We start from the raw sequence: 19,844 nt of genomic DNA on the forward strand, positions 1-19,844 counted from the left end.
GCGCAATTAAATTTCGACGGGTGCTTATATGAGGGATTCTCCGTCAACTCGGCCACTTTTTTTTCGACCATCTCAGATCTGCCCCATAATTGGTTATATCAAAGTACTACTGAAAGGTACTCTATGTGAATTTTTTCAGATTTTTCAATTCGTTATTTGAGAAATTGCCGTTTTTTTTCGAATGAATATATATCGGAAACTTGAAGTAACTGAAAAAAATGACTCTGCATAAAAGTTGTAGTTCTTTGTTAGCTTTCGAGAGGAATTTTTGAAAAAAGTTTTACGTTCCGGTAACGCTGATTTTTTACCCAAAAAGGAAGAAATTATTTTTTTTATCCAAAAAGGACCCTTTTTGTTGCTGAAAAAATTACAGAGTCTTCCAATATGCGTGACAATATTGCCAAAAAATCGCCAGAGTGGCACGGATCGAGGTTCTAGGGTAAAAAAAATGAAGCCACATAAATTAACCTTTTTATACCGGAATCTCGACTGAATTTGGCTTCATTTTTTTTTACCGTAGAACCTCGATCCGTGCAACTCTGGCGATTTTTTGGCGATATTGTCACGCATATTGGAAGACTCTGTAATTTTTTCAGCAAAAAAAAAAAAAGGATCCTTTTTGAATAAAAAAAATTATTTCTTCCTTTTTTGGTAAAAAATCAGCGTTACCGGGACGTAAAAATTTTTTCAATAATTCCTCTCGAAAGCTAACAAAAAACTACAACTTTTATGCAAAGTCATTTTTTTTCAGTTACTTCAAGCTTCCGAGATATATTCATTAAAAAAAAACGGCAATTTGTCAAATGATGAATTAAAAAATCTGAAAAAATTCACATAGAGTACCTTTCAGTAGTACTTTGATATAACCAATTATGGGGCAGATCTGAGATGATCGAAAAAAAAGCGGCCGAGTTGACGGAGAATCCCTCATATGTAGCAGATTGGGTGATAACTTGCGTACACGGTTCAAGCTACGCTACCTCCGTGTGATTGGTAAATAACGATTTGTTAACCGTGCAATCGACCGTAATAGTCTTGAAATTGAATTCCATCACACAGAGGAATATCTGCAATTAAATTTTATGCTTCTCTCTAATTCGTCATCGACTTGTTATCTGACACATCAAATTCATTCTTATGGGAATGGAATCAGGAATGGAACAAGCGAAAAATCTGAGTGGATATATGATTTTAAAATTATACCACGTCGACTTGAGCAGCTCATTGATTGTTTAGTGTAATTTTATTCACTCAAGGGTGGCTACAGCGGGAAATTACTCACAATTAGCATATCGTACTTTTGTATTTTCGTGTTAAAGTAACCGAGTATTATGACTATAAAAGGGTATATGTACGTACCAACCTAATTTGTAAGGGGTTATTTGATGGATCTGTTTACCACTGCGGTGGGATTATTGTGTAATTCTCTATGCAAATTTTACACGGTATCGAATATGTAGAGTAATTTTCATAGTCGTTACTGTTTTTCGTTGTATAATTTCTCGCTCGAAGACAAACATATTAATTCTCGTCGACTTCGTTTGCATCTGGTGTTTGCTGATGCGAGTGAGAAGCCCGAATATTGTCGGATTCGGAATAACTAGTCGAACGTTTTTTAGATAAAGTGAATAAATTGATTAAAAATTTTTAGTAGCGTTGTTCGTGCTACTCTTCCTAAACACGAATGAAACAACGTCTCTAGTATCCGATAAAAATGAATCTGAGCACTTTGAGAACGGTTTATCAATGAGACCGTTGAGAATGATTGAACTCTGGTGTATTTGATTAGATTCCGATGTCTTAGGCTTATTTCATTCGCCATGGAGATCTTTAGATGTGGCCCGAGAGTAATTTTACAAATAGTTATCCACAGAGTAGATAAAAATACATTTTCGCAAGTACGGTACAACAGATGACCGTCAACGATTACATTTTTGCGTTGAATGTTCTTCAACCAATTTTTGGTGTCCAGACCTGTGAGTAAAATGAGCCGAAAAACATTAGAACCGGTTCAAAACACCAGAGTTTAAGTAATTTTGATCATTTTTACGATAAAACTTTTCCTCTCCATTGTTACTCAAACTTTTTCTGATTCATTCTTATCACATATTAGGAATGTTATTCACCATTGGTGTAAAGGACACTTCCGGAGGTTTTTCTGTATCGTTCTTCTCTTCTCTTAGCTTTTCATTCAGACGCTCCAACCTGTTCATCATTAAAGCTCCTCGCTCCAATTCCGCTTCGATTTTCTTCATAAAAATAGACATTGCAGTGCATGGTCGTTTTTTCGTTTAGATTGGAAAAAGTTTGCCCACACGTTGCCGCACTAACGTTTACCGACGCGAGGGCGGTCAGCGTCTATGATCAACCCTACGCCGATGGACGGAGTAGTTTATTTTTAATTAAAAAGTCTTAACGAGAAAACGTATTAACCCAGATCCCCAAAACGAAGGGTGTCTCTTCCGCAACGTGACTGCAGCCTTTAACGAGAAACGTAACGGCCGTTGAAACGAAAGCGGGTAAAATTTCAATTAAAGGAAAAATGCTATGACAATTATTAAAGACTTTCTCGATCACGTACAAAATAAAAATAAAAATAAATAACCTTGGCCTTATTTCGTTCGATTAAAAAATTTTCCCAAAATTATAACCCGTATCTTTTAAGACTATTTCTCGATATTTCTTACAATTAGAGACGCCCTGTAGGTTAATTTTACCGATATTTACTGACCCCGATACGACGTAAAAAGCTCGAGAGCTTGAAAAGCGTTGACGCGAGTACATCTAATTGTAAGCCTCTTTCGCCGGGTTTCTATTGCTGGCTTTTCTCGCCTCGTTTTTCCGATCCAATTTACTATCACTCGCAGCTGTTCTCCATTTGTCAATTCTCTTGCACGTCAATTACCGTGAGAAATCAAATTCTCAATGCTAGAAAATGCTTTTTCTTTTTTTCGTCTAATCGACTGAAATAATCGGAAAATTGCACAAAGAACTGCTGCGAACTGCTTTTGTAAAAAGCTTCAGCAGTTTTTTTCACGTTATTTTTGTCTTTCTTCTCGGCATGGGTATTAAATTTTCAATTTTTTAGTTTCCGATTAGGGCGATTTTTTCCCTTTTTTATATCACAAGGTCCAACCCTTGGTTTTTGCCGAAGTTAACAACGTTCCGAAGTGTTAGATTCTTAACTCATGCGTAAGAAGTACCGCATTCTATGTGACTCTTACCTACTTGAATAACGTGTACGAAATTATACTCTTTCCGGTTTGATAACGGTACTTTCTAGAATAATCCCGTGGTACAGTTTCATATTTGAACTGTTTTCATTTTACTATAAATAATAACAAATATTCATTTTCGTAGATCTTCGAATGCGGGCTTCAGTCCACCGTTTTGCACAAAAGTTAAAAAAAATCTGCTTTCGTTGATATTTGGTTCTGGTAACTCCAATATTAAAACTATTGTCATTTAATATCGCGTGATGTAAGAGACTTCTTAAATTTGAGCTAACAATTCAATACTTTGGGAAGATTTTTATTGCTCAAAAGACTAATGTTTAGACTTTGTTTCGACAAAGAGAAAATGTCATAATTGAACAGAGTCTAATAGAAGGTATATGAAAACTCGATACATTACGAAAGGATATGCAAAATAATAAATGAGAGAAATTAATACCGTAAGAAAAGTATGACCGACAAAACTAAAATCAATATCACTAAGCACCTTATTGAGCCTGATGTGGTGACGTTTGGATTAAAATATGCCGCTTTCTTTGATGCAAGAAGGACTGCCTTCGAATTCTATTCACTGATTTCCATCGTTTCTCTACCAAACGCTTACAATACTAAAAGCGGTGAAAAAAATGAGATAACTATATAAAAAAATTAATTTTCCAGCGTCGCCTCTTTATTAAAACCCTCTAATCTCGTCAAACCTCAGCGAGTTCGATTACAATTAGCTGTAGGTACCCTAATTGCGACCCAAATTAATTCCAGATATTATATAACTAAGATTCAGCGGTTCTCAACGGTCGATGCCTCCGCGAACCTTTGAAGGTCTCCTCAATTTCTGCCAGCCTCATGCAACACCATGCAAGTAGCTCTAATTGTCAGATCCGGTAGGTGATTCTCGTCAGGGAAGAAGAGCGCTCGTACCCGTGGGTCTTGTTAATGGAAACAGTCTGGAAGTATCAGCCCGGAGATCAAAGACACGTCGAAGCGACTTGGGGGAAAACAACCCTCACCGTGTCGCGAGCAGCTACGTACATCAAGCAGGGCTGCCAACTACGAGACTGTGTAATGAAAACCTGAGCCTACCTTCATTATCCTTGAGCAGAACTTCGGGGAATAAATTTTCCCCACTTTCACGCATGTCGCGGAGCTTAGGTGGATCGGCTCGTAATACGTTGTCTGCCTTTGCGTTGCCTCGTTGTACAGAAGGTCGGTTCTAATTCGCCAGGATTACCCCTCAAGCGTTTAGGTGGTGTAAAATTGTCGACTAAACGGCCCGGCGAGTAGATGGAATCGTTGTAAACATGCGCCCAACATCTGGCTCCTCATAGATCATAATCGCTTCGTATCTAGATGGAATCCAGTATTTTCGAGCAATATTGCATCCTGTAAGGCAACGTACTACGGCACGATGACTCAATGAGAATTACAAACCGAGAATTACCGTAGAAAGAAAAATGGGTAATCATTTGGATCAGGGTGACAGAAACCTTACTGTGCCGGTGTTCGACCTCTGGTGTCGTGTAGCTACCCATGTGTTACACTGCATCGAGATTTTTACCTGACATCATCCATTCATTGGGCTACTTTATTTGTGAGAAGGCTAAGTAGTCTAGACTGATTCGTACTACATTTTAAGGGAAACTACAAAGTGTCTCGTAGAAGTTGTGGTAACACCAATCGTTGGTGTACCGGGTAAATTGAAAGGTAGAACTGAGAACATTCCATTATCAGTTGCAATTTGACAACAGGCTGACTTAATAGTGTTATTACAAAAACTGTTGCTGATTTCAAGCCACTTTAGAGTAAATCATACAATTGAAGTTGCTAGTAGTCATATAAAATCGTGGTAGGTACTATCAGTATCATCGACAACCCGATAGCGGAACTGCATCAGTTCTTGTACTTATTTCTGCAGCAAGAATGTTATAATAGTGATGTTGTGTCTTCAGCAACATCTTTTTTTTCGTGAGGCTGAAGTTGGTAACGTTATTTACGAAGTTAAAACGTTGTTGGATTTAAAAATTTTAACACAATTTTAAAATGACCTTAACGTAGTTCAACTTTGAAAATATAAATAAACTTTGCTTCGTGACAATTGACGAAATTCCAGACAATCCCAAAGTTACGGCATAAACATTTTTCGTAAACATGCATCATCAAGACAACGTTGTCGACTTCAACTTTATTGTTTTCCATGATAAGATCCTTACCGATAAACGTAACTGTCAGCGGTGTTACTATTATCTGATATCTATTTCCAATGTCTAAAACTGGAAAGCCTTCCTGCTTTCTCGGTTTGGCAGATGGATCGATATTCGATAAGCGATACACCTGTTCCGTCTCTTGGGCTTGCATTTGTCGTACTCTGGCTCGCAACCTGATCGGTTTTCCAGCGTCAGGGGACTCTATACAATTTTTATCACTTCGGAGACACTTTTCTCCTTGCTACCTGTCGCGTTATATAAAGACAGTCAGCGACACCAGCTCACTGTTCAGTATTGTTGTGGATCTAGAAGATCGTTAATTTTAATGCTCAACGAAAGAAAATCGGTGGAATGGATGCGACTGAGCAAAATCTGAACAGAAAATTGACAGGGTTGAAAAAGTTTTGTTTTTCCTCGAGGAAACCGAATTGGAGATTTGCGGATTCGTGCCGTTCGACGGTGAGTTGAAGAAGTGATTTCATCTTTTTTCTCCTTCTCTTTGACAGGTCGTAGAGTGCGACGTGGCAGGCCACGTCTTGGGACTCGGGGAGGACGTCACCTTTCTCTTCATGGGGATTCACCCTCCCGTGGGGATTGGCTTCCTCTGGACATGAGGACCGCCCCTCCGGCTGTCCCAGCATTTCGCGGCTTCGAGGAAGCTACCTCCGATGGGGTGGTGAGTTATGAATAAGTCTATACATTTTAACCACGCTTTACAACATCACGCAACGGATCACCCTTCAAGATGCTTCGCTTGGCTCACCTTGAGTGATACTTACAATTTTTGTTGCGTGACATGCCGCGCTCGATGCAGCCATCTCAATTATATTTTTTCATGTGAGACAATATTCTAAAGTCATACATGTTAAGTTAGAAACGAGCAAAAAAGCAGTTGAGCGCATATCTGCTAAAGGACCCGCAGTCGCCAGTAAAGAAGGCCATCCTGTTGACCTCACTGAGCTGCGGGACACATTTGGTGACCAAATCTGGACCCACAAAGTCGAAATTTTCAATATTTTCACAATTCTCTCTATCTGCCAAATCCCTCGCTGTGTTGTTTCGATTTCATCCGACTGGACATTATATACGCTGAGAAAAATTTCATTTTTTATAGTAAGTAGAAAAATTCAGTAAAACAGGTATCGTTAAAAAAAACTGTATGAATATATTTGGAATTATGAAAATCGAGGTACGCGTAACCATTTTGCACTATTGTCGATCCTTTTTTGGTAATTGCAATGCAAAATCAGTTTGTTCGGTTTACTTTACTTTTTTTTATAATCCAGTCTCGTTCAAAGTCTTAAGGTCATGTAAAATATCTTAGCTCTTCAAGCTATATTTTAACTGAATAACAAACATCTAATTAAGACTTGTACCGACTTGAGGGTAGTTCACTCCTGAGCGGTAAGCAATAGACTGCGACTGGGTTCAACTTCGCTTTTGCGCTTAAGATCAACCGGGAAGTTAAGTAGTTTGGTTGAATGAATGCGTGGGATTATTAGAATATGAGTTTGATATTCAGTGATTGGTTTTAAAAGGTGGACACGACAGTTTCGAAGGTAGATGAGAAGTGCGTAGGTCGAGATGTAAAGATGAAGTGACTTGGGATGAGCAGAACGAAGCGTGAGTGAGTGCAGAAAGCAGAGCGCATCGTTAGGGTTCTGGAAATGAGAGAAGATAGATGTCACACAGTCGCACAAGGACGTTGTAAGCGTACGACACGAAACAATTTTTGTAGTATAGTTTGTAAAATATGTCAACCATTCACAGTTAACATCAAAACTCAATCTCCTAAGGCCTTTCAGATGAATTTAAAAGTGAGTCAAGCAACAAACAATAAGACGAATCTTTTTCCATCGAGAGTGACGGTAATTAGCATAGGAAATTATATGCCCCTTTGGTAAATAATAATTAATGAACATTTAAGAGAAACATATGCATGCAATTATGATAAATTTTTATACACCCTTGCACGAATTGCGCGTCGAATTCCCCACAAAGAAGAATTCTTGCATTTTAACCACCTTTCATTGAAACACGGGTTTTCGGGTGAAATAATTTGAAATTTACAAATGGACTCGAGTTTACTTATACTCGACACATACCACTACCACTGTAGAGTTGAGTAAGATGCCCAGAAAATAATCACACCTTGGTTAACTGTTTGCGCTTACCCCACTTGGCAAAATCAACTGGCACTCTGTTCCTCCGAGATTGCTCCAGTGTTTGAATTGCTTACTCCTGTCCTCGTTTAGCAAGGACGATGCGGACAGTACGGCATGGCACCATAACCGTAACCGTACTCCTCGTAATATAAATTATGCCCGTTTTGTAGACACCGGACTCGGCCCTGCCGGCCGGTTTCCAAATAACACTAAAAAGACCCGAGTCCTCATGACTGACATTGCCAAGCTCGGCGTTCCTCAAGTCTACGACCGTATTCGGAACTCTGGACATTACCTGACTAACAAGAGCCACACTCGGCTGGCCCATGTTTCTCATTGCTGCTAATTTCGCTAGTCTGCATTTGTGGCCACCACCTCAGGATATGATGGCCACCAGTAAAAGCTCCTAAAGGATTGCGACGAATGTGATAACCGCCGTTACGTGTTACTACAGCCAAAAAACATGACGGAATATCGAAACATAGTTCGTCAGTTTCAACCGAGTGGCCCTTCGTTTTAGGAAGTCGTTAATTATACAGTTGGAAATCAAATTTTAAATTGAATGAACCTGAATGACTTGAATATTCTTTGAAATAACGAAGAATGATTCGAAATTACTCATATCATTGGTTAGCATTCCAATTGTACCGAAATCGTATCGAATCGATTTTCATCTTATTATGCGCTTTTGTTCATTTCCAATTTACCAAGGGATCTCCATAGTTTTTCAATGATTTTCCGCCGTTCTAGGTGATTTTTAGTCATTTGTTATGACATCCTGTGATTCTATCCAATTCGGAAATTTTTTAAAAAAGCTAAGCACACGTGGAAATTATTGAAAATTAATGGAAATCACTTGGTACGCTAGAAGTCAACGATTGATCACATGATAAGGTAGAAATCAATAGAAATAAATCTCGATAAAATCAAGTTACTCAAAAAATATCAAGGTTTGAAAGGTTTCTTTTCTTTGAATTTCGCGGTTATTAAAGAAGTAAACACAAGATTTCCCTTACACGTCAAAAAGCGTACATTTTATAGATGTGAATGTAACTCTATTTACGATAGCTTGTAAATTCAGGCCACGGTTTTATTATTTTCGAAATAGTCTTGTCGAGATTCACTTTGCGCTTCTGCAATGTAACACGCCTGTATCTATGCTTATATCTTTATGCGCGTGTTTCACCTACATTATCCAGTCAAAGGTATGGAATATGAAAGACGATGTCGAGGTCGACGGAGAAAATGTACCGTCAAAGGATTGTTAGAGAGACACTTCATGGATGCTCGTATCTTCTGCCAGCGGTGTAAAGGGTATACCTGATACAATCTTTTATAAGCATAAAGATTGGCGCACTGGAAACAAGACGTTGAGTTCTTTGCTTCTGCCTACCGGGAGAGAAAACTCTACCAAACTCCAGCAAACTTTAAGGGCTTTATTTTCCTCGAAGGAATTCATATCCGCATTCCATGAATGGTAAAATTCCTCTAGGTAAAATATCAGAGGCAGCGCGGATTACAAGAGAGATCTCGTCTCTGAAAGCGACCTGCAGTCTTCAAAGTTCACAGGGGTTCATCTTCTGAATAAATATATGTACGTTTGAATACTGGACGAGTTCTATGCGCATATCTCCGAATCAGTTTTGTCATATGGGGTTTTTCGGAAATTGAGACAAAGTTCCCCCTATGTCACGTTCCTATCTTTATTTTTTTTATTTGGATCAAAAAAACTCATGGGAGTTTCAATATTGTCGCAAGATTTTGCGAATTTTTATGGAGTATTCCTGCGTGAGTTATATAGGGCTTTGGAAATTTCTATGGGGTTTTGGGAATTTTTATGGGGTTTCGAGAATTTTTATGGGGATTTCATGGGGTTTTGGGAATTTTTATGGGGATTTCATGGGGTTTACTAGTTTTTGTAGAAAAATTTTGCGCAGGATCTTTATTGAAATTAAATAAAAGGGTTTGCAACTGTTACGGGATTTCAGGAATTTCTATTCGTGTTAGAGATCTTCGTGGATTGAACGAATTTTCTATGGAGGATGTTGGTGAGAGTTCAACTTGGGTTCTTCCTACGTTTACCATGCAATACCCTTGAATTCTTCAACGTGACAGGGGCGAAGCGTGCAGGCGGCAATATATTTGTCTATTATAATATAAAATTTTTTGATAAAATGTTTGTCCGCTCCTTATTACCGATCTACTCCATCAACGTGACATCGAGGAATTGCTGGACCGGTGCGAATACCGTGGGTGTGTATGTTTAATAGAAATATGACGTCCAGTCATATGATCGATAGGGATTTACGTTAGTTTAAAATTGAAACGCGCCTCTTCTGTCGAAAGTGATACAGGTACGGTTATAATAAATACATGGCAGATTTCGCAGTATTTTTTTTTTTTTTTGTTCAGGTGGCGAAATTAAAAGCTATCTCTTGGAGGTGAAATGACTCCTGGATTGAATTGCTTACGGAACGCTTACTTCTCCTGGATTCGCCGTGTCGTCGGAACCCAGTAGTGCCGAAAATGAAGGCTCATCGTTTTCCGTTTTAATTTCTCGGCAAAATATCTTCTCGTGACTCGACTTAGCATATTCCTGCAGTATATTGACGGGCGATGGGGTGAATAGTAATTTTGCCTCACCCTCACTTTTTCCCTCCGTCATAAACTCCGCGTCTCACATTGCGCTGACCTCAATAACACGGATAAATTTTTCATATTTCTATATTTTCGGTACATTCCGATAACTCGAGGTTAGCCGCTCCGGATGTTACGGTCTTTAAATTTTTGTCGAACATCATTCTTCAAGTGCAATACAATTTTGCGACAGACGTTACGAACGCTTGAAATATTTATCGTTCTTCACCGTTGCGTTGTAAAGAAAAGTGAGCATGACATCCTGGCATGGAAAATTTTTCTCATCCCATCAGGGAAAAACCATTGTTGCACAATTTTAGAACGACTTTTGACTTTCGTTCGTTTTGCCAAATATGAGTATATTTTATTTATCGTGCGAAGTAACGATCTTTCCTCAACGCGCATCGTTGCAGTAACGTTGCTAACTTCGTCGTCATCTCATAACCGGTTATTTCCACGAAGAAGTATTTCCGGTTCGATGTGCAATCACGCTGTAATCATGTTGACATTTGGTCTAATATCCTTGATACTGTGTGCCTAGCAAATTGTTTACCATGGAAGGCGTCACCGGCGTTTCATTATTTTTCCCTGCTTCCTTTTGCTGCACGCACTGAATAAACCCAATTTCTTAATTCCCTCTTGTTTTTTATTATCTCAGGCCTGCATCCACTGAAAATCAAACCGAATCATCCGTGAGGTACCAATTTATAGTACATACCGTGGAACGTGTAAACAGCGTGATGTAAGTCATAATATCCTCCTTGGTTCCTCTTCCGTTCTCTATTTCACTGGTAAAAATGCAGAATAGCGTTCGGAATTGAAGTTGGTAGCAGCACGGTTTCCGAAGCTTTCACGCAGAGTACATACATCGGTTTTATTGATGAATAAAAATGTATTATCGATGCGTGACAAGATGGCGCGTACCGAAGAGTACCAGCATCAATCTTCGTAAAAAATATTCCTCTCATCTCCTGTATCCCCGCGGGTAAAGGAAGCTCGTAAAAAGAACGGAAATTGAGAAGCTTCGACGTCTAATTTGGAGTTCGGATTGTCGCTGTCACGTATCGAACGACTCCCGGAACGAAACAATCAAAGCGCCCGCGAACTCGAGTTTGACATGTTTCGATACGCGTAACAAACAAGCCTTGACTCGCAATTGTGAATTATATCGAATCCATTGCTCCTCGGCAACTTTGATGTGCTTTCGAGGCAATCCCCGGGGGCTTTTTGAGGCCCTATCAACTCGATATCGCTCCTCCCTTTTGCGGCTCCTGTTTCATGAACAAAATTTAACAAACGATCTTCATATCGAAGAGGCGAATACTTTTACGTCGCAGAGTATGCTTCGGCCTCCATTTCGTTTCTACCCTAAAAGTGATTCCGGTGTCACGAGAAGTTCAGAAATCTGTCCGTGCAGCGTTTGATATTAACTTTATTGTCCAAGTTGAAAAGTTCGAGCTTTCTTTTTCTCTTTTAAAATTTTACTAATATTCATATTGCTTTGTATTCGTCAAATTTCGCGCTTCGAACGTTCATCGGCTGCCCTTTTACCCACGAATCGAAATTAAATCGAGCTTGAATTCGAGCGATTTTCATTCTCTGCAATGGTTGATATGACATTTATTTTTTCTAGCGCGAGCACGATGCCAGTACAAGTCGTCGAAAGGGACGTAACTGAGAAAAAAATGACACTGCGAATATAACAATCTGTAAAAATAAAAGTATAAAGTTATTATGATATTATACAAACAGTCGAGTGATGGAATTTCATGCTTTTTGAGACCAGATTTATTTTTTCAACTTTGCCGTTTCTTTTTTTTTTTCTTTTTTTTTCTCTCTTATCAAGATGCGACCCTCGAAACGCCAGGAGATCAAAAAGAGGAGGTTAAATTTATTCTATCTGATTAACACGGAGGGTGTAAAACGTACGTCATTGCGATGAAAGCTCAGATCTATTTACTCAACGCCTCTTGTTGACCCGCCGAGAATATGTATTTATAATGTACGAGTGTTCAACCGACCGTGAAGTGCATGATACGATTATATGAGCCGAAATTTAAATTTATTCGTAATTGCCAAACCGCGGATGTCGAGCTACGGATGAAAGTGAATTAGAAGGCATTTTTCTACTTCGCAGATTCATCTTGAAGCCAATTACGTTTCGCTAATGTTGAAAGACAGGTGATGGCCAATTACAACTGAATATATTTACCTTTCAGCGCGTTTTATACCTTTATACCTTAAATATTCAAACCTACTCGAAAATTTTCCACGTTATCTTGTTAGTCGATATAACGAGCCTCGTAATACTTATCCAGACTGATTTTAATATCCCAGCTGATTTTGTCAGCGTAAAAGATTTCTGGTCCAGCAGGCGTAACTGCTTTTAAAACTTTCAACGTACGACTTTTTTATTTAAATAAAATTTTCGTGCCTGGCTTGTTTTGTGTCGGTATACGATGTCTGCGTGTTATATGTATAGGCGCAAGTGGAAGCTTTCAAACTTTTGATATCGTCATTTTCTACGTTTTTTGCGAGGCCTCGTATAGGTATAAAGCTCTCTATACGCGAAACGGTACAATATTGCAGAGGAAGGAGCTTATGGCAATAGGATGAAAATTCCAATATTTTCACATCCCGATCCTTTAAACTTCCTCCGGCTTCTTTTCTTGAATCATATTTTCACAGATACTCGAACACGAAGTTACCGATCTCGTGGAAGGAAGAAAGGGTCCTTTAAGGCACACGAGGAAAGCACTTGATCGTACCGCTTGCACGTACCTCTGCTCAAAAGCACGATTAAATCAAAATCACATCCTTTGCCTCGCGACTTCAAATGCCGAAGTTGTCGACTTACTTTCGGAAAGGATCTCGCAAAATCATTATGAAAATTTACTCCCGATTGGACTGCTTGGATTTTCAATATCTTATGAGGAAGTATCCTCCCGATCAAAAGTTCTTGTATACACATTTCCCAAAAATCAGTAGCTTTCGAGTATAGGCTTCAATTTCGAGGGGGAATTGAAATCAAATATATCACTCAAAAACCGCACAGCCGATTCGCAGAATCAATCACAGCTTCTTGCCTGTCTTTGAGAATCAACCGTGCAGTTTTTTGATCGATTTGTTTGATTTCAAGTCCCGTTTAAGCTTTATAATTCATGAAAATCGCGAAATCCATAGATTCAAGAAATCTGTACACCTTTCTTTTGAAGTTTGTATCTCGGAAACTACTGATTTTTAGAACTTGCGTTCATGAGAACTTTCAATCGAGAAGGGTATGTACTATAATATATTGACAATCTGACCAATTCGATCGGGAGCCAATTTCTATAAGTATTGTCTAGCAATTTGCTGAACAGTCTAGCAAAGTACAGTCAAGTTTATAACATAAAGACCCTACGCTGTTAATAGAAGTATCGATTCCTGATATTTCAGCATACGATGTAGAAAAAACGAAAGAGAATTTAACAGTATCAAGATTTAAAGAGTGAACTTGAGGTTGATCGAGTTGAATTTTATTAAAAGAAACCCTCGTTGACAGGGTAAAAATTAAAAGCTATATTGTTCCGTATAATTGATACAAAAATCGTATTGTTTATCGGACGTTGATGAATTAGAACTGATTCCGCTGCTTAACAGTTATTAAATAACGTAAATATATTCCTCAATTAAGCAAAAGTTCATCGATCATCCTGCTATTATGATTTTGCCTAAGGGAGGACATATGTGAAATCGGACAACATTTTAAGGTCGAATTTCTTCTTCGTTTTTTGTTTTAATTTAATTTCCTCCTGCCTATCGAAAAGAACATTCGTGATTATTTTTATCTCAATTCGTTCTTCTGTTATGAACTATCAAAAATCCTCAGATTCAACTTTTTAAACGAATATAACTCGAGAATGAAGAGATATTGATAAAAGTGAAAACGTATTTTTGTCGTCTTATGTCACAGATTCGTTACAAAAAAAAAAAAATATGAAGAAACGATGTCTTCTTTGTGTTAAAAATCAAATTTTTCATCTGATGTTCTAAAAGTTCGTTATTCAGAGAATAAGTTGTAATTTTACCAAATTTTTTCACGAATCTATGATTTGGGGCAAAAAAATGTGCTTTAATTTTTTTTTAACATCCTTTGTTATTTTCAAAGTTGTGCAACGTCTCAATTTAGCGGCTGGACGTTGTTGGTGGAACGTATTTCTTTCTTTCTTCTCCCGCTTTGGTCAGCGTTGATAATTTGACTGACAATGAAAAACGTCTCGACGCTGCCGTATTTGCTTAATGGCCATTTTTTAATTTCCCTTGACGGGAGAACGTGCCACCGATCACTACAATAGCTCTTCGGAATGCCGCAAACTGCCATGGAAAGCTAGACGTCTACGCCTCGCCATAAGACGCAGCCATGCCTCGTATAAATACCAAATGTGTCGGATGTTTCGTCCACTTGAACCCCCTTGAATTAATCGCCGTTTAGGTATATGCTTGCTTATGGTGAACGGGTTTTGTACAAATTTTCAAAAACTGGTAAAGTTCCAATGACGATAAAGAGAGTTGAAAATTCATAACTGAAGAACAAATTGAAGTAGTAGTTTCGTAAAAATCGTTTATGCTTCTTTCCACAGGCAGACTAGAGTTTCAAAAAATTCGACCTCAAGATCTTGTCCGATATCACAATAAATGCCCCAAAGAAACACGCAACTCTTTGTGGTTAACTGAAAATCAAAGGAAAGAATCCATTATTTTTAGCGTTGGAAAATACATCGTCATAATTACCCCTGTTTAACATAAATTGCTCTAAAACGATTAACGAAGTGATTTGATCGAATTTGAACACCCATGGGTTTGGATTTAATTGTTCGGAGGAGACATCGTTTTAATTAAATTCATCTCAATTTATTTGGGCCACAGGTTTTGAGCCACCGCTTTGACATTTTTTTTTGTCTAGACTGTACGCCTGATGCATCATTAACTTCTTATTATAGTGTATTATCAGCAGAACGTGGAGAAGTGTCTCTCTTAATTAAGATTGCATGCCTTCGGGTACACTCCCAGACGATTCCTTTTCGCCGTAGATTTCTTCAAGTCACTCGTCTGGCTTTCCGAACGACTGCACTACGTCTGGGTACGAGCGTTGTATGACCGAGTTCTCTTGCCCTATTTTCCCACGCCTCTCGTCTCTTTCCAGTGTAACGTCGCGAGATGACTCGTCATTTACTCCAAAAATAAAGCTCTGCTCGACGCGGCGTGACAGTGTCGCGAACTCCTCCTCGCGGATAATAACTCCAGCGTGCTTTATGCCGCGTGATATGAACGCTCCTCCGGTCACAACGTCTATTCCGCATCATCTTTCGTGCAATACCTACCTTCGAATAATTAACAATACTTCCAGGGACGCCAGTGAGGGTATCACGTTTACCAACCCCGTATTCCGCCGCACAGTCAGACGCAATTTTACACCCTCTGATGCTTTTCTTCCCCGTCGCAATATCGCCCCGGAATAAACCTCCGAGTACCTTACCTCTCGTTGACGGAATCCTGCAGTCTCGTTGTGCCCGAAGGCGTTTTTGCGTTCTACAGACCATTTCTGGCGTCGACTCTTTCTCACTCGTGCCTGGCGCCGAGTCCCGAACGATCACCTTCTGCACTGAGGGAAAGGAATTCTTGAACAAACAAAACAGATTTTGTTGGAGTCCATTCGCTTCAATCTAGTTTCCCTTATTTGTTCCAAGTACGATGACTTCGATTCAACAATTTCGATTTAGTTAGTTTCTCAAAACGATTTAGTCAGGCGAATTCCTTGATTCAGCAAAACCCTTTTTTGTCGCGATCGAACGAAGTATTGTTTCGAATGAACCTTTCGATGTGTTTCTAAAATTCAGTCAACTAAATATCATTTCATTTCAAGTTTACGTATCGTTCCTCGAAGTTGAATGTTTCTTGACAGAAACAACTAGGTACTTCAAATGAAATAAGTAGACGAATCTAGACAACTAAAGACTTACATCGCTGGAATGCCATCCTCTGTTGATCCAACCGTAGCTTGTTTGGCGTAACTGGTTGAATCGGTTGCACTAATTTCTTTACGAGATAAAAGAAACACCATAAGCTTTGAAACAACTAGAGAATATATGATTCATCGTAAACATCGGTATACCTGTACCATAAACGAACACTAGGCCGTGAAATTTCTCGCCACGGAAGTAGCTTCAGAGATATTTATAAAACCGAGTAATCGGCTAAGAAGTCAGATACGGATAACGTGAGATTAAATTTGTCATCAGACATGTTACAAACAGAGAAAGCGTAATACCAAGTTTCGGTTAATCGAAATTGACGCTGACTACAAATAAACAAAAACTATTGACGTACGTTCAATTTATATTTTGACACGTACAGCGATAAGTCTTCGGGTTTGACCCATTAAATGTTGGATAAATTCCGCAAAATTTTGAGTCAGCAGAATTACAAATTGTATGATTCAAAGAATACGTTTGATGCGTTTGAATAACTCTGATGTTCAGTCATTGCAAAAGATTTTTGTAACAACAAGTTTCATTACGTGTTTCAACCGTTGAACTCTTGGCTCAACCAGACATGTATTAAAACGAGCTCAATTTATTTCCCTACAAAAAATTCATATTTTTGAAACATAACAATTGCCGCGCGTTCAATCAAGTTTGTAGGCATTTCAATCTTGATACAAAATTCAGATTATTGCAAGGAACTCGAGCCGTGTTATCCAAATAAATTGATAGTCAGCATTGATGATTTAAAGGTTTAATTCAGTTCTATATCAAGTTGTCACAAGCATTTCGTCCGAGAATAGTAATTTGTGTTCGCTGCATTTGACTACAGCATTCAATTGAATCACACGAATATCACTTGACTCAAATAATCCTTTCCCTCCATATGGCTTCGATAAGCTCCTCGGACAAGCGACATGAGACGACTTTTCCAACCATTCGCAAGCATCAGCGAGTAGGTTTTCCGAGTGACTAGGCATGTTCCAGTGCTACTCTCGCTTCTGTTTGCGTTGAATCAAAGCATCGCCAGGCACTTTTCTGCGGACCTTTTTTCACCCATTTCAGTCGACAAGCCTAGTACGTTACGTGTGAATGACTCGGTGAGTAATCATCGTATTTTTGGTAAATCCTACCTTTCCCCATTCCTCTTCATCGGAAGACGAAATGCTTTCCCCCTTACCACGGATCATCTCACAAGATGGACTGGACCTTGCGTGATAGCCTAGCTCGAATACTCTGCAAGCAACTGTAATCAGTGCAAGGAACAACTTGCAGCCGTTCGATGGCTGAGTGATTCCGCTAAAGCATTCGCCATTCGCGCAATTCTGCGCACACACGACCGTCGCCAATTCCTGACAATCGATATAGAATCACGTACCGTTCAGACGCGTGTGCAGTCTACCAGGTAACAAGGCTTGTTGGGAATTCATCAAACTTTATGATGAGCGATTGGCATGCCTTGCGAACTTGGAATATCTCTCCCTTGGTACGCTGTACGAACTGCGACAAATAAGAGGGAAAAGATAGACAGACGTCTATGCATTAATTTACCTCGGGTAGTTTGCAAAGCATTTTCGCGTCTGGTCTCGGTGATATTAATAATTATTCCAGCCAACAAGCAATTATCTCATCTTGGACGGCGAGTGATATTCTTTCGTTCAGCGACTGGTGAACCAATGGTTGGATGAACGGTCTCGGTAAGTGCCTGAGGAAGTAGAAACGCGTGGCAAATTCGGTGATACGTTCTGAAGGGGGAAATCCTGCGAATTTGTACGATTCACGGTTGTCATAAACGAGCTTTTCATCGTACGGGCGTAAATCCTCCGTGAGTTTTTTTTCACTCCCGATAATCTCTCCTGATTTATGCCGTCGTCGATATTGCTCAGAATCGGAACGGAGAATTTTGTTTGCCCGCGGGATTTCGGACTCGGAAAAAATTATTACACGACTCGCATGCATGCGTTGATCAATTCAGATATGCCGATCGGTAATGCAGACATTTTGCTACCCTTGTCATTGTTGTCGACGGCTCTTGAGCGTTAGAGAATACCCACCCATTCGGTGTCCTTTTTTTCATCAATAGTCTGCGAGTCTCGAGTATAACGCCGACCGAGTTACGCGAGGTTTGAGTGGCTGGCTTTTTTACGACTTGGAAAATAACTTATACGTAGTTTTCACATGCGATTTTCACCGTATCAGCAGATATATTCGAAATGTGAAATTGAACATTTATAATATAGTTTTTAAAAATACGCAAACCATTCAATGTTGTATTCTAAATTTTGGGAAAATGGCATCGTCGACTTGGATGAAAGTTGAGTGAAAAATCAAATATTGGGTGCGGAGATGATCCACGAAACTTTTCAAACTGAATCGGATGAGTCGAAGAATGAAGTTGTATGTACAAAAAAATGTTATCTTCCACTGTACTTTATACGGCAATAAATATTGTATTTTTATTACCGTCGCAGAGGGTGTTTTGAAAAACACAGGGCTGCCACTCTGCCTCTAATGCCACTATGTTGCCACTTTTTTTTATGATGCCACTTTTTTGCCTCTTTTTTGCAGAAATTGCCTCTAATGCCACTATTTACATGTATTTCATTGCGAAATTGAAAATTTTCATAACATTTGCGTGAAAAAAAAAATCGTGTCCATATGCTGTTAATTCGGTTTCAAATACCGCGCGTACGCTTAGTGCTAATTTGCGCCGTAGCGTCGCCATTTTCCATGGTGGTTTGTGTCGTCTGTCACAGCCACCATAATGGATTTTCGCCGCTAGTCGCAGCAGCCCCCCGAGGCACCACGTGGTCTCCGCGTTCCGCGTTTTATGTAGCAGTGACAATACAAGTGACGTAAGTATTTATTCTTATTTGTACGCAAGTTATTTCAAATAACAATGCCGTGGATTTAGTATATACTGCTGATAATGAGTTACTAGTTCAGTTAATTTGAGTTAACAAGTTAATACCCATTTCTAATGAAAGATTTGATAGTTAGAGGTTATGTCGCATCTGTCGTAGTATAGGTATTTCCAGAGCTTGACCAGACTCTGTCTTTATTATTTGAAGGCGCCAATGTTCTCGCGTATTATTCAGTCGAATTCAGTGTAGAGTGACATTATTTTCTTTTTCTTTTATAGTTGAGCGATGGTCCGTCAATATAAATTTCAAAGCAGCTGGCTGCTGAGGAATGATCCTTTAGGATATAAGGTATCCACGTGGTGCAAACAAATTGATACAGGCAATGAATTGTATTGTCAAATCTGCAATACCTCATTTTCGTACGTAACGAAGGGTTTTCATTCTATCATTCAACATTCTTCCTCCACAAAACACAAGCTGGAAGCTCGTACTAAACTGGATCAAAAGCAACTAAAATTGGATGGATCTGTTCCTGCTGAGGACGGCCGTGCCAAGGAACCGCAACGAATGGTGTTGTGCAACCAACTTGACGCTGATATGAAAGCTGAAATCATTTGGGCAATCAAAAATGTCCATAGTAATATGTCAGCAGCATCATGTGATGATTTGAAAGAAGTTTTCCAAGCCATGTTTCCAGGAGCTATTTCTGAGAAGTTCAGTC

General features: G+C 39.2%; 1 protein-coding gene across 1 annotated transcript in view; it reads left to right on the forward strand.

The window, feature by feature from the left end:
- LOC124306283 (protein abrupt-like) overlaps positions 1-19,844 on the forward strand; it is a 166,611-nt gene that overhangs the window by 47,305 nt on the left and 99,462 nt on the right. Inside the window, exon 6 of the mRNA XM_046766805.1 lies at positions 5,941-6,110. Coding sequence (XP_046622761.1) covers positions 5,941-6,110 — 170 coding nt within the window. The remainder of the gene's footprint in view (positions 1-5,940; positions 6,111-19,844) is intronic.

Source organism: Neodiprion virginianus, chromosome 5, assembly GCF_021901495.1.
Source record: "Neodiprion virginianus isolate iyNeoVirg1 chromosome 5, iyNeoVirg1.1, whole genome shotgun sequence".
NCBI lineage: Eukaryota > Metazoa > Arthropoda > Insecta > Hymenoptera > Diprionidae > Neodiprion > Neodiprion virginianus.